Source organism: Tripterygium wilfordii, chromosome 20, assembly GCF_013401445.1.
Source record: "Tripterygium wilfordii isolate XIE 37 chromosome 20, ASM1340144v1, whole genome shotgun sequence".
NCBI lineage: Eukaryota > Viridiplantae > Streptophyta > Magnoliopsida > Celastrales > Celastraceae > Tripterygium > Tripterygium wilfordii.
The window spans coordinates 10604256-10619913 of record NC_052251.1 but is presented as its reverse complement, the minus strand read 5'-3'; the positions used below and the strand labels follow the sequence as shown (position 1 = coordinate 10619913).

At 36.7% G+C, this 15658-nt stretch overlaps 1 protein-coding gene and 1 long non-coding RNA gene across 2 annotated transcripts; one reads left to right on the top strand and one right to left on the bottom strand.

The window, feature by feature from the left end:
• The first annotated feature begins 247 nt into the window (after positions 1-247).
• Positions 248-1664, top strand: LOC119987161. The gene is made up of 4 exons (XR_005465389.1): positions 248-408; positions 525-596; positions 699-741; positions 1380-1664. It is a non-coding gene; the product is annotated as an uncharacterized LOC119987161 (long non-coding RNA).
• Positions 1665-4391: 2727 nt separating this feature from the next.
• On the bottom strand, positions 4392-14245 carry LOC119986980. Its single transcript, XM_038831666.1, has 7 exons — positions 13375-14245; positions 13194-13226; positions 11997-13098; positions 8278-8340; positions 6271-7070; positions 5752-5784; positions 4392-5656 (listed from the first exon to the last, which is right to left on the bottom strand). Exons 1-7 carry the CDS (start codon positions 14129-14131, stop codon positions 4551-4553), a joined length of 3894 nt encoding a protein of 1297 aa, XP_038687594.1. The 5' UTR covers positions 14132-14245; the 3' UTR covers positions 4392-4550.
• Positions 14246-15658: the final 1413 nt, after the last annotated feature.

Genomic DNA, 15658 nt, shown 5'->3' with positions numbered 1-15658 from the left:
CGTATATAAATTAAATTCATAAGTTATACCCACATTTTGGACTATAATTGTGAAAACCCAACCAAAAAAACTGCAAAAATGGGAAAAAATGGTTGAAGTGTCCGGACACTTAGGGAGCCATCCGGACACCTCGAGCAAATGTTGAACAGTTTTACACTCTGTCTCGATTTGTTCATAAAGTGTCCGGACACTTTATGAACCGTCCAGACACTCGACAATAAATTTCGTTTTAAAACACATTGGGACAGTTCTGGGTTCATTATTTTCACAAGGTTTGACAGAAATAGCCGAGAGAGAGAGAGAGTGTGTGGAAAGAGGGTGATTTTGAAGGGGAACAAAGAAAAGGGAAGGTTGATGCAAAGATTTGGGCTTACACAACTTGGATTTCAAGATCTTCACAAGATTAAGGTAAGTTTTACAAAGATAGAAGTTAGGGTTTTGTGGGTTTGGGTTGATTTTGTGAATTTGGAGGTTTTGGGGTAAAAGCTTGTTGTTTAATCAAAGTTTATGTATATTGATGCTAGATTTGAGCTTGGATTGAAGTGTGGAGATAAGAGGAGAGGTGGTTGAGTTAGGGTTTGAAGATTTGGGGCAAGGTGAGTGATTTACCTTGAAATTATGAGATAAATATAAGTAGTTGGCTTGGAAAGTAACAATTTTGAGATTTAAATTGAATTGTAAATGTGTGCATGGTTTAGGTTTTTTGAGCTTGGAGGAATTGTGGTATTTGGCCTAAACGAGGTAGGGATTTTCCTAACCCTTAATCTCAAAACACTATTGACTACCCGAATTGTGTTAAATTCATTAGTTTCCGCCTTTTTGTTCAAGGGGAAACAAACCTTGGATGGTGTGCTATTGTGAACTTAAATTTGCTATATTGTGTGTTTGATGTTGAATGCACTACCCGTGGACACTCGATCATCTATCGAGTAGTCAATACTCTTGATCATATGTTTTAATGAATTTACGCGCAATAAATATAGTTGCATAACATTCATGTGTGATATTGCATTTGTTGCATGGTGGAGGTGGTGGATTGGATTTTGGTATGTACGTCAACATGTACTAGTGGTTCCGGTTATTTGACTCTAGTGACATGGTTGATGATACTTGTCTGAACCTGCACTAGTGGTTCCGGTTAATTGGCTCTAGTGGCATGGTATGAAATATTTGTGAGAGCATGTGCTAGAGGTTCCGGATAATTGGCTCTAGCGACATGGTTCGATTTAGATGTACGGATTGCATTTGTGTGACAACATGACATATTGTTGCATTGCGTTATTTCTTTATAATGTTCCGGCCTTATTTCTCATTTTATGCTCCTATTCGATATCCCTACTGAGCCTCCTGCTCACCGTGTTATATTTTCCCCTCCTCAGGTGATATAGGTACTAGCGCTAGTGCTCCGACTACGGACCAGCGGGGAGGAGCGTGACGCGGATGGCCTGGACTTGTGAAGGTTTGTTTGGTGTGGTGTTATGTGGTGGTGCTTAATTGGTCTTTTGTTTAAATATGTATTAAGATACATATGAGTACGTATTGTTATGGATAGTTTTGGCCTGAGGCCTTAATATGTGTATGAATATGGATTTGTTGATGGTTATGGCCTGAGGCCCTGGATGATTAATTTGGTGGTATGGGAATTGGTTGGTTTTAAATTGCTATGTTTTATGCAGAAGACATTCTCCGATATACGGGGAGGTGCTACTGAATTTTTGTTTAAAATTGTGTTGGTATAATGGTGAGTTAATGGTATTTGAGTCTTGATTTTTAGGTGGCGACAAGTGGGTGCACACACATGTTGTCAATAAGTCACGTTCCTGGGACGGGGCGTGACAATAATGCATTTCCATGTTCACATAGATTCGATCAAAATTTTGTAAGTGAAAGAGGTTTTTTTTTTTTTGGCTCATCGTAAATTTTTGGATGCTTGAATTATCTCTCGTCTTTAGACACAAGACACTACATGAAAGATGAGTTTTTTTAATAATCGAGAACGACATCATATAATTTCGCTCTTTGAATATCCGACATGAGTCTAACTTCGAGCCTAGTCCCATACACATACAATATTTTATTCATTTCCATAAAACTCAACCGCAAAGAATGCATCTTGAAATTCTATGCTTGAGTTCAACTTTAATTTATGAAAGATGCATGATTCCATACATACTTGATGGAAAATGGTTGTGGACATCTTTATTTTTTGATGGGAAATTTTCTTTCCTTGGCTCCTTATGGAATATGCTGCTTGAATGATGCTTGAATGATGATTTGTCTATCTTTCAATGGAGAGATTGGAGATATCAAAGCCCAAGTAATTCAAAAGAGTGTAAGGAGAGGACCCACTCTCCATGAAACAACATCATGTGTGCAAATGTCCTATCTTGTCTATTATCTATGTGTCCAATGTTCAGTGGTTTACAAAGGTTACCAATCTTTCTTGTAGAATCCAAAACTTTAGACTTCGAATTTACTCTTTAGTAATATCGGAATCCAACTGAACTCTTCAGTTGCGGAGTTATCTCCACATCTTCCACCAGACTTCACACACTCTGAACACTTCCCTTGGTCTATAATCGATATCAGCACGAATGCTTCATTGATGTGTTAAGCATGCTGTCAGCGTTCATCCTGAGCCAAGATCAAACTCTCCATAAGATTCATAGTTGCATTACTTATAACTTCGATTCTTTGTTTTGTAGACAAAGTGGATTCGGAATTGTCTTTCAAACCAAATCATAACGTGTATCCAAGCGCATCATATTTGCCTATAGTTCGTTCCAAGAAATATAGTCATCCCTACACCTGAATTCACTCCCATGAGCCTCTTATCCACTCTCATTCGACTATGACTGATAGGTTGGATACACTCATGAAAGCATATGCAATAAATCTATTCACTGGATTCACCAAAACTGGAACTACAACACCCACATTGCCTTAGGAAATTTGACACTAAATACTCTTTTTTTTCCTTTTCACAATATTGTCCTTCACTAATCTCACAAAATCCTAAATTCTAAACTCATAATTCATGTATTAGCCTAGATTGTTAAAATTTTAGTAATTGGAGAAAGTGAACAAATTAATTTTCGTTCAGATATAATCTACCTATTAATCGAGCAACATTAACCAATTTGTCGGCTCCATTATTTTAAGCCCAATTGAAATGGGTTTGACTCATTTGGTGGATTAAGTACTATGGGCTAAATACATATATACAAGTTGACATGAACTGGGCCATATATTAATTAAATTCATAAGTTATACCCACATTTTGGACTATAATGGATTTCCATGTCCATATATATAGACTCAATCAAATTTTTGGATACTTGAATTCTCTCATCTTTAGACACAAAACACTACATGAAAGGTGAGATTTTTTTAACAGCCGGTTATGATTGTTAGGAAAATTTGTCCAAGATCCTCCTTAACATTGATATCACACGACAATAAAGAAAATTGAAATAGAAAATTATAACAATCACAACATAAGAATATGAGGGAGCAGCAAGATCATTACTTTAACACAAGTGAGATTTCTTCCAAAATGGATGGTGTCTCTTTTTAAGTGATGAAATTCTTCAGAAGACTCCGGATTTAAAAACCAAACGTGAAGTTTAGTTGTTTATTCTCTTTTAAATAAAGCTATGAAAAAACTTTAGTAATGTGGAATGGCTTTTCCCATTCCTGTGAGCTGTAGAGTTAGTTATCCCTTATCATCCCAGGTATTCCTCCTCTCTATGAGATGTGGGATCGACCCCGCGAGCCCTTCCTTTTTCTACACCCTTTTGGATGATAAGGCATGCCTACCCATGTTTTATCCAGCCTTTGCTCCACTATCAACCACCGGAATGGTGACTAAAAGAGTCATGTATGTACAATTCCACAATCACTAAAAGAACTAGTAGATAAAATGCATGGAAGCTTATATTTTTAAAAGTCTTCATGGTCATCTGTCCCATCCTATTTCCTATCATTGCATTGTACCAAGTCTTGCATGCAAGTCCCCACACGGCATCATGCCTTAATTATTCATTTATAACAAAGAAAAGTCTATCTTTTGTTAGAAATGGCTTATCAAAAAAAAATTGGCTAGAGATATTACAAGTTGTAAGAGTGTAGTAGTGTGGTGAGAAAAAAATGAGTGAGTCTCAAAGGAATGGGTCTTTGGGAAGAAAGGAGAGAAGAAAATCTCACGGGGAATGAGTCTGAGAAGAGAGTGAATCAATTTGTGAGGCATACCCACAAATTAAAGTTATACAATTGTTATATTATGTGAGTTATCCATCTACGGGTGAAGTTTGTAATCCCATTAATATAGTGAAAGTTTTAAGTGGCCTAAGTGTTCCACGATTTTTACCTCTTTGAGGAATTTTCACACTAAAAATTCTTGGTGTTATTATTGCTTTTCATCCATTATGTTATTTTTCCCAACAATAACTTCATGCATTACAAAAAAAAATGCATAGATAAATCTTTTCTACATGCTTGATCATGCCAAAATGGAGTTGAATTTCTCTAGCAGGTGTACACATTTGTTATCACAAAATTGATGAACTGAGAGACTCGAACAACGATGATCTTGAAGGAGAAGCTACAAAAGGTCGTGGTGGAACTTGCAAATTTTCTACACTTCCTTTCAACATATCTAATACTTCACTAATGTTAGGCCTCTGCGATGGATCGGTTTGTATGCACCAGAGACCCACCATGACCATCTTCCTTTCAGCTTCATTTTCCATATCAGTCATAACATCACCATTCAATCCGAAATCATTTTCTTCATCAAGTCGTTTATAGATCCAATGTGGAAAATACGTCTCACTGCTATTTTCTCCTTTGATGTTTGTGTTGTTTATTGCTCCAACCATCTCAAGAATCATCATTCCATAGCTATACACATCAGATTTATGTGAGACTCCTCCCAAGTTTCTGCTAAACAGTTCTGGAGCAATGTATCCGATGGTGCCTCTAGCCTCAAGGATTGACACAGTACTTTCTTTCTTAATGCAAAGTTTTGCTAACCCGAAATCAGAGATCTTCGGACAAAAGTCTTCGTCTAAAAGAATGTTGTGAGGCTTTATGTCGAAATGCAGAATCCTGGTGTTGCAGCCTCGGTGCAAGTACTCGAGCCCTTGAGCAATCTCGACTGCAATTCGGAACATATTTTCCCATCCCAAAAAATGGTGATTGGTATTTGTGTTACTCTTACCATATATAAACTTTTCGAGAGACCCATTGGACATAAATTCGTATATGAGCGCTCTTTTGCTTCCTTCTAAACAGAATCCCAAAAGAGTGACAATGTTAACATGGGAAGTTTTGCTTATGCTCAAAACCTCATTCATAAAATCTTGTCCATCCCCTTTTGTAGTGTTAAGAACCTTCACTGCAACAAGACGACCGTCGAATAGTTTTCCTTTGTAGACACTCCCATAACCCCCCTGTCCTAGTTTGTCTTTCAAAGAGCAGGTTATCTTCTTTATATCTGAGAAACTATATCTTTTCACAGGTAAAAGACCACAATCGTTAATAATTGCCTCAAGTTCTTGATCATCTTTATTTGATAGGATCTTTCCTTTAACAATGCGGCAAATTAGTATCATGGTGCAAATAATGGCTACGCTTCCAAAAGTGGCACCAATTCCTGTTTAAAGAAAGATTAAGAATTTTAATCATATTCAATTGGAGAAAGGAAAGGAAAGAAAATAAAACTTTGTGAGGCATGAGTGCATCACTTACCTAGAGTAAGCTTCCGCTTCCATCCCCATCGATCTATGACAAAATCAATTGAAAAAAAGAGCCGTTACTAGAGCATCTAAGATACCAAGAAAAAGAGGATTCTACCTATATAAGATCCCAAAATGATTCCAAAAAAAGTGGGTTTCTTTAATTCTTTCCTTCATAGACAAATTCTGGAAATATTAATCAAACAAAAATGAAATTCATCAACGAAAACCTGTTTAATCTCAAAAAAATCACAAACACATATATAGCTACTTAAGACATGATGTAGCTTGTAAGACCCTCACTCTCAACACAAAAATTTAAAGAAACCGTCTTTGTATCTGTTAAGAAAAGAACGAATGCAATGAAAGAAGATATGACACTACAACTTTAGTACTAGACATAGATTATACTTTGAAATTTAAATTGGAATGAACGGTGAAACAGATGGATTCTACCCGTCTAAGATCCCAAAATGATTTGAAAAATAAGATCTTGAGATAACCATGGGAGTGAAAAGGATTTCGTGCTTACCCTTGTCATCAGCACACGTAAAAGGCTGATGATGTCCGTCCTGACAGTAGCAGATAAACTGCGTTGAAGAATTCAAGTTGGTACCACAATTCCCACCAGATGCCACACAATTATCACATAGTGCATAAGTTGAGATAAAGTAATTCACCCTGAAAGGTTTCTTCAAAGCCTCACTATGGTTTACAACTCCATTATCAAGAAATTCAACAAGAACCTCCTCTTCAACTGGAACATCAACTTTTCTAGTACAAGCTGTATCATTGAATTCTTCTTCACCATACACCCAACGAGCGTAATACACGTCCCTCTCTGTTCCATTGACAGGGCATAAGAAATAATATCTTGGACTTTCGATAAAAAAAGGGTTGCTGGTGCAGTTGTAAAACAGGGTTAAGTTCTGTACAGTGGAAGAGTAACTAAATGGAGAGGCCAAAGTTTCATCCACGAATGGTGGAGTACATATCTCTCTGGGTGTGGATATTTTGATTGTATGAGAAGAAGAATTTATATCTTCCACCTGGTATTCATGCAGATTGAAGGATATAGTGCCAGTTATATTGTCAACACATTTGAGCCCAAACTGGTGGTCACCACACTTTTCAGGTCGATCATTGCCCCAGAAAGGATAACTGATGTTCACCAATTTTCCGCAATTGAAACGAATATTGCAGTCTAGGAAGTCTTTATCTTCATCAGCCCAAGCAAGAACAAAGATGATGAAGAAGAAGAAGATGGTGAAAGAATAAGATTGGTTCATGGGTTGTGGTGAAACAGAGAGAAAGAGAACAGAGATGGTCAATATTTATGGGTCTGGTTTTTGGTATATATTTTAATGAGTGTTTGAAACTGGTGTGCCATTTTAATTTCAAGGAAAGGAAGGAGATAGGAAAGTCTGTTTTTGATTTCTCAAACAATAATGTAAACAAAGACTGTTACATATATTGAGTTAGTTACCGATCAACAACGCGTTTTTGGAGGAGATGAACCACAACCCATAATAACTCCGCAATTAAGGTATTTTTGCGATGGGTGACCTCCTGAGAAAGCAAAGTCGCGAGGACCCGATGTTTCACGTTGTACCGGATAACCTAAAGTGGACAATATTATTGATATATATGGGTTAAAACCGAACAACATAAAACGAACAATATTGTTAATGTATATAGGCTGAAAATTCTTCATAAAGACTCGTGTCATCTTTTCTTTTGACTAGAATATTCGGCTAACTAAAGGAGAAAATTCTTCATGAGGGACAATTGACTTGTACTCTAAATGGCACAAATTACGCACGATTTTTAAAGAGTCGAGCAAAGAAAATTCCAACCCAAATGGTCACAAACTCCACAAAACGTCAAATTTCAACAAAACAGGCATCATCATCTGAAATACGAAGAACACCAGAAAAATGGAACTAAGTATGATATTATCTAAGGTTTACAATAGCAATGTCCTAAAAATAGATTTGCACCCTGCTCTCAAGATTGGAGAATTGTATGTATGTACGTATGTATGATAATAGTTATGGAATGGAATAATTTGGAAGGTGATATTTTTTGTGCTTTGTTTCTAGTCGTTTGAATATGGATTGTTCTATGTTCAACAAAAAGTTGCGACTTGGTTGTTAGTTTGAAAGAGGTGAGAGTGGGAGTAGGAGGTGAGAAAAATTTTGGCTCAAACCACTTGAGGTATTGTTCACATTTAGAGCTCAATGCATGTGTGGCTTTTGTCCATATAAATGGTGCCTCTATTGTTATTATCTCGATCGGGTCATGTTTATAAACCACATTGCATCTATGGGTTCGGTTATGTAAGACCCAATAAGTGGACTATATGGATTAGGGTCCTTGTGGGTGGTCTATCAGTTGATGAAAATTCGCATGTCCGCTATGAGAGCGTGAGATCCTCACACATAGAAGGAATTGTGCTCCGGAGTCGTTGGCCCATGTTGGAGCCCTATTGGGCCTAGACCAACTATGGCTTAGTTGGTTACTCCTCTCTCCCGCATACCTTGATAAGGTTAAGGGTTCGTCGGGGAGCGCATAATTAATCTCAAGTTTTCTTGACAAAATCCTACAAGGCCACAGTCTATAGAAACATACCACGATCCAACGGCCCAATTGAATCTAGGCCCAATGGGGCTCCGACATGGTCCCACGCCCTAGAGTACAATTCCTACGATATTTGAGGATCTCACGCTCCCACAACATACATGCAGACACACGAGTCTCCCTCATATTCTTTTCTTTTTCACAATATTTTCCTTCACTAATCTCACAAAATCCTAAATTATAAACTCATAATTCATGTATTAACCTAGATTTTTAAAATTTTAGTAATTGGAGAAAGTGAACAAATTAATTTTTGTCCAAATATAATCTACCTATTAATAGAGCAACATTAACCAATTTCTTGGGTCCATCATTTAAGCCCAATTGAAATGGGTTTGATCCATTTGGTGGATTAAGTACTATGGGCTATATATATATACACACAAGTTTGACAGGAACTGGGCCTTATATAAATTAAATTCGTAAGTTATACCCACATTTTGGACTATAATGGATTTACATGTTCACGTAGATTCTATCAAAAATTTGTAAAAGAGGTGTTTTTTTTCTCATCATAAATTTTTGAATGCTGGAATTATCTCGTCTTTAGACACAAGAAACTAGGGGTGTCCACAACCGATCCGCAACCGAGAAACCGATCCGTAACCGTGGTTATTCGATTTTCGGATATGGTTTTTCGGTTATGGTTATGATTTTAGTAAATGTTTGGATATTTTTGCGGTTATGGTTTTTTCGGTTATGGTTATGGTTATAACCGAAAAAATCGAATTATATAAATATATATTAAATTAGAATATATATATATATATATATATATATATATATATATATATATAAAAGTTACATATTGGAATATGAGATGAGACTATGGGAGGCAAAGTAGTATTTGTAAAACTCTGATTATATCTTCATAACAAATTATAAATTTAGATACCAATTAACCTAATCATTACACAAATTATAAATTAAGATTGATTAGTTTTTTTTTTTTTTTTTTAAAAGCCCACAGGCCACACACACGATAAGTCATGCCCGAGGGACATGAAGGCCACCACAACTGATGGAAAACTACCCAAATCCCAACCCTCCTGGTGAGAATAGAACCCTGGACCTCAAAGTCCTGGGCAGATAACCTGACCAACCAGGCTATCTCCTATCTTCAATTAAGATTGATTAGTTGAAACTCATGGTGACCTTATCATTTTAAAATTCATATAAATTAAGATTGATTATTGCTAAAGTGGAAGTGGGGAGACATTTTCATGGCTATTTTCTCACTCTATTTGAGATTTATTCATACTTTTTCATTTCTTCAAAAACCGAAAACCGATCCGATTCGAACCGAAAAATATGGTTATTTCGGTTATGGTTATCCGAACATAATGGTTCGGTTATGGATTCCAAAATATCATAACCGAATCACTTCGGACATTTCGGTTATGGTTAAAAACCGAACCGAAAACCGAATGGACACCCCTACAAGAAACTACAATGAAATGTGATTGTTTTTAATAACCGAGAATGACATCATATAAATTTGTTCTTTGATATCTAATATGAGTTTAAGTTCGGACCATCAATCTCGCACGCACAAAGTAATTTATTCATTTCCATTAAACTCAACCGCAAAGAATGCATCTTGAAATTCTATGCATGAGTTCAACTTAATTTATGAAACATGCATGATTCCACACATACTTGATGGAAAATGGTTGTGGACATCTTTATTGTTTGATGGGGAATTTTCTTTCCTTGGCTCCTTATGGAATATGCTACTTGAATGATGCTTGATAGATGATTTGTCTATCTTTCATTGGAGAGATTGGAGATATCAAAGCCCAAGCAACACAAAAGAGTGTAAGGAGAGGGCCCACTCTCCATGAATCAACATCATGTGTGCAAATGTCCTATATATCTTGTCTATTATTTATGCGTCCAATGTTCAGTGGTTTACAAAGGTTACCAATCTTTCTTGTAGATTTCCATTTACTAACCCACACTCCTAACTAGGACATTTGACATGTTTTTCATTGGTTTTGCAATCCCAACCCTAATTTTCTTTACTTTAAACAATGACAACATGACCTTCAAGGACCCTTTTGTAAGTAGATTTTCAACTTATAGAAAATTTGGTAATAACTAACAGCAGAGAAGGCTAGGGCTTGATCAATAGGTTAGGATGCATGTGTCATTAGAGATAATATCACTAAATGAACGGTGATTAAACTTGTTTGAATAGTATTATTAAATGACCTCTGGAAAAGTTCTCGTGTTATGTCTCTTCTATTTATGGAGGAAAGGATCACATTCTTTGTTCTATAGGGATCGATAAGTTTGACTAATAGATTTGGGTTATGGATTATACAAAGAATGGCTAGTTGGGGAAGGTAGAAACTTCAAAAATTATTATTGTGAAGCCAATATATATATGTGTGTGGATATGAAGGCAAGTAAGTGACAAATAAGAAAAAAACAATTGTGCACCAACTTTATATCTCAACTTTTTGTAGCAATAATTGGCAAACAACAATAATTGAATTCTTTATTCCACAAAAATTGCCACCAATTTTGTTATAAGCACATGAATTAAAAAGACACTAATTTTGACTATATCCTTAATCTCCATGACCTCCCAACAAACTTTTGTGGTGGATAAAGTCAACCGTTTGAGATTTTCTAATTATTGTAATTGTGAAATGAACTATTTTGTAGAAGAGCCAGACAATGCAATATCATCCATGACTGGAACCATTTAAGTGAACTAATCCAAATCAATTTAATTCACTGAGTGTCTTTAAGTGAAACAATCACAAAACTAGAATACGAGGGAGCAACGAGGTCATTACTTTAAGACAAGTGAGGTTTCTTCCAAAATGGATATGGTGTCTTTAAGTGATGAAATTCTTCAGAAGACTTCGGATTTAAAACCAAACTTGAAGTTTAGTTGTTGACTAAAAGAGTCATGTATATACAATTCCACAATCACTAAAAGAACTAAATAAACTGCATGTAAGCTTATATTTTTAAATATGAACAAAATCTTTATCACAAGTCTTCATGTGGGTCATTTGTCCCATCCTATTTTCTATCATTGCATTGTACCAAGTCTTGCATGCAAGTCTCCACATGGCATCATGCCTCAATAATTCATTTATAACAAAGAAAAGTCTTTCTTTTGTTAGGGATGGCTTATCAAAAAAAAAAAATTTGTTTGAGATATTACAAGTTGTAAGAGTGTAGTGGTATGGTGAGAAAAAAATGAGAGTCTCAGAGCAATGGGTCTTTGGGAAAAAAAGGAGAGGAGAATCTCACAGGGAATGAGTATGAGAAGAGAGTGAATCAATTTGTGAGGCATATCCACAAATTGAAGTTATATAATTGTTATATTATGTGAGTTATCCACCTACGGGTGAAGTTTGTAATCCCATTAATATGGTGAAAGTTTTAAACGGCCTAAGTGTTCCATGATTTTTACCTCTTTGAGGGCTTTTCACGCTAAAAACTCTTGGTGATATTACTACTTCTATCCATTATGTTATTTTTCCCAACAATAACTTCATGCATTACAAAAAAATGCTTAGATAAATCTTTTCTACATGCTTGATCATGCCAAAATGGAGTTCAATTTCTCTAACAGGTGTACACATTTATTGTCACAAAACTGATGAACTGAGAGACTCGAACAGCGGTGATCTTGAAGGAGAAGTTACAAAAGGTCGTGGTGGGACTTGCAAATTTTCTACACTTCCTTTCAACATATCTAATACTTCACTAATGTTAGGCCTCTGAGATGGATGAGTTTGTATGCACCAGAGACCCACCAAGACCATCTTCCTTGCAGCTTCATTTTCCATATCAGTCATAACATCACCATTCAATTCGAAATCATTTTCTTCCTCAAGTCGTTTATAGATCCAATGTGGAAAATACGCCTCACTGCTATTTTCTCCTTTGATGTTTGTGTTGTTTATTGCTCCAACCATCTCAAGAATCATCATTCCATAGCTATACACATCAGATTTATGTGAGACTCCTCCCAAGTTTCTGCTAAACAGTTCAGGAGCAATGTATCCGATGGTGCCTCTAGCCTCGAGGATTGACACAATACTTTCTTTCTTAATGCAAAGTTTTGCTAACCCGAAATCAGAGATCTTCGGACAAAAGTCTTCGTCTAAAAGAATGTTGTGAGGCTTTATGTCGAAATGCAGAATCCTGGTGTTGCAACCTCGGTGCAAGTACTCGAGCCCTTGAGCAATCTCGACTGCAATTCGGAACATATTTTCCCATCCCAAAAAATGGTGATTGGTATTTGTGTTACTCTTGCCATATATAAACTTTTCGAGAGACCCATTGGACATAAATTCGTATATGAGCGCTCTTTTGCTTCCTTCTAAACAGAATCCCAAAAGAGTGACAATGTTAACATGGGAAGTTTTGCTTATGCTCAAAACCTCATTCATAAAATCTTGTCCATCCCCTTTTGTAGTGTTAAGAACCTTCACTGCAACAAGACGACCGTCGAATAGTTTTCCTTTGTAGACACTCCCATAACCCCCCTGTCCTAGTTTGTCTTTCAAAGAGCAGGTTATCTTCTTTATATCTGAGAAACAATATCTTTTCACAGGTAAAAGACCACAACCGTTAATAATTGCCTCAAGTTCTTGATCATCTTTATTTGATAGGATCTTTCCTTTAACAATGCGGCAAATTAGTATCATGGTGCAAATAATGGCTACGCTTCCAAAACTGGCACCAATTCCTGTTTATAGAAAGATTAAGAATTTTGATCATATTCAATTGGAGAAAGGAAAGGAAAGAAAATAAAACTTTGTGAGGCATGAGTACATGACTTACCTAGAGTTAGCTTCCGCTTCCATCCCGATCGATCTATGACAAAATCGATTAAAAAAATGAGCCGTTACTAGAGCATCTAAGATATCAAGAAAAAGAGGATTCTACCTATATAAGATCCCAAAATGATTTGCAAAATAAGATCTTGAGATAACCATGAGAATGAAAAGGATTTCATGCTTACCCTTGTCATCAGCACACGTAACAGGCTGATGATGTCCGTCATGACAGTAGCAGATGAACTGCGGTTCACGCGTCAAAGAACTCAAGTTGGTACCACAATTCCCACCAGATCCCTCACAAGCATCGCATAGTATATGAGTTTGGTAATTCACACCAAAAGGTTCATTCAAAGCCTCATCAAGTAGTCCAACTCCAGTTTGAATAAGTTCACTAAGAATATCTTCTTCAACAGGAACTTTGACTTGAATATTACAAGCAGTATCATTGAATCTAGCTCCACCAAACAATATATCGTCACCGTAGAACGCATCCCTCTCTGTTCCAAGGACGGGGCATGAGAAATTATTGCTTGAAAGAGAGGAATCAGGGATGGCGGTGCAGTTGTAAAACAGGATTAATTTCTGTACAGTGGCAGAGTAATTAAATGGATAAGCAAAAGTTTCATTCTCGAATGTTGGAGGACATCTCTCTCTGGGTCTGGATATATTGATTGTATGAGAAAAAGGATCTATATGGACCACCTGGTACACACGTTGGTGGACGAGCATATTTGTAGTTGTATCCTGAAAACATTCGAGCATAAACAGTGGGTGACCACACTTTTCAGGTCGACCATTGCCCCAGAAAGGATAACCGATGTCCGCCAATTCTCCGCAATTGAAATTAATATGGCAGTCTATGAAGTCTTGATCTTCATCGGCACAAGCAAGAACAAAGATGAAGAAGAAGAAGATGGTGAAAGAATAAGATTGGTTCATGGGTTGTGGTGAAACAGAGAGAGAGAACAGAGATGGTCAAGATTTATGGGTCTGGTTTTTGGTATATATTTTAACAAGTGTTTGAAACTGGTGTGCCATTTTCAAGGAAAGGAAGGAGATAGAAAAGTCTGCTTTTGATTTCTCGAATGATAACGTAAACAAAGACATCACATAGTAACTTTACAGTTAAACGTGCTTCTACGAGATTATTATTGGAATGGGTGACCTCCTTTAAAAGCAAAGTCGTGTGGGTCTCATGCATCCATATGAAACCAAATAACCTAAACGGATAATATTGTTAATGTATATGGGCTGAAAATTGTTCGATGTATCCACATGAAATCGGACAATTTGAAGCGGATAATATTATTTATGTGTATGGGCTGAAAATTCTTAATAGAGACCAGAGTCATCTTTTCTTTTGACTATAAAATTCGAAGAAAATTCTTTCATGAAGGCCATTAACTTGTATTCTAAATGGCAAAACGTGAAGTTCGGAGTTCGGAGATTTCATCTACTACACGTAAACAAGACTAATTAATAAAAGTCTTTCTTACTCTATTTACGAAGTAAAAGGACTGTCAGAAGTTGCAGCGAAGTAACATATTTGAGCACAACACGGTGTAGATCTTTGAGGCATTTTAACAAACACCTTTTGTGCAGCACAAATTACGCAAGATTTTTCAAGAGTCGAGCAAAGTAAATTCGAACCCAAATGATCACAAACTCCACAAGACGTCAAATTTCAACACAACAAGCGTCATCATCTGATAAGGAACACAATATCTAAATGGATGCAATAATGCGGTGTCAATATCTAGTATTAAAAACTCCAACTAGAAATACAGTCGATGAAAAGAGAGCCTGTTGTAAATCCAACACCTCCATACAACCAATTATATCGTCTGTTTTGGGTTGTCCGATTCCCGAGAATACATCGGGTTCATAATGGGTTATTCGGTTCCCGTGGATACATCGGGTCTGTATAGTTTTGTTTATCCCTAGCTAACAAGTATGTTTTGGGTTGTCCAATTCCTGAGAATACATCGGGTTCATATTTGGGTTGTCCAATTCCTGAGAATACATCGGGTTCATAATGGGTTATTCGGTTCTCGTGAATACATCGGGTCTGCGCAGTTTTGTTTATCCCTAGCTAACAAGTGGGTCAAGACCCACTCACTTAACTAGGGAAAAGGTCACTTAACTAGGCAAAAGGGTCTGCACAGTTTTGTTTATCCCTAGCTAACAAGTAGGGAAAAAGCAGTTTTGTTTATCTCTAGCCAACAAGTGGGTCAAGACGCACTCACTTAACTAGGGAAAAAGCCTAGTTAGTGGTTAGGGGTGACCTTAGCCCTTATAAAGGGGATTGTCCACACATCAACAACCGATGTGGGACTTTACACTCTCTGGCACTTGTGGGCTGGGTTATGTCAGACCCAACAAGTGGAGTAGAGGTCATGTCTAATTGGACCGTGTTGCTCCAATACCATGTTGTAAATTCAACACCCCCATACACACCAATTATAT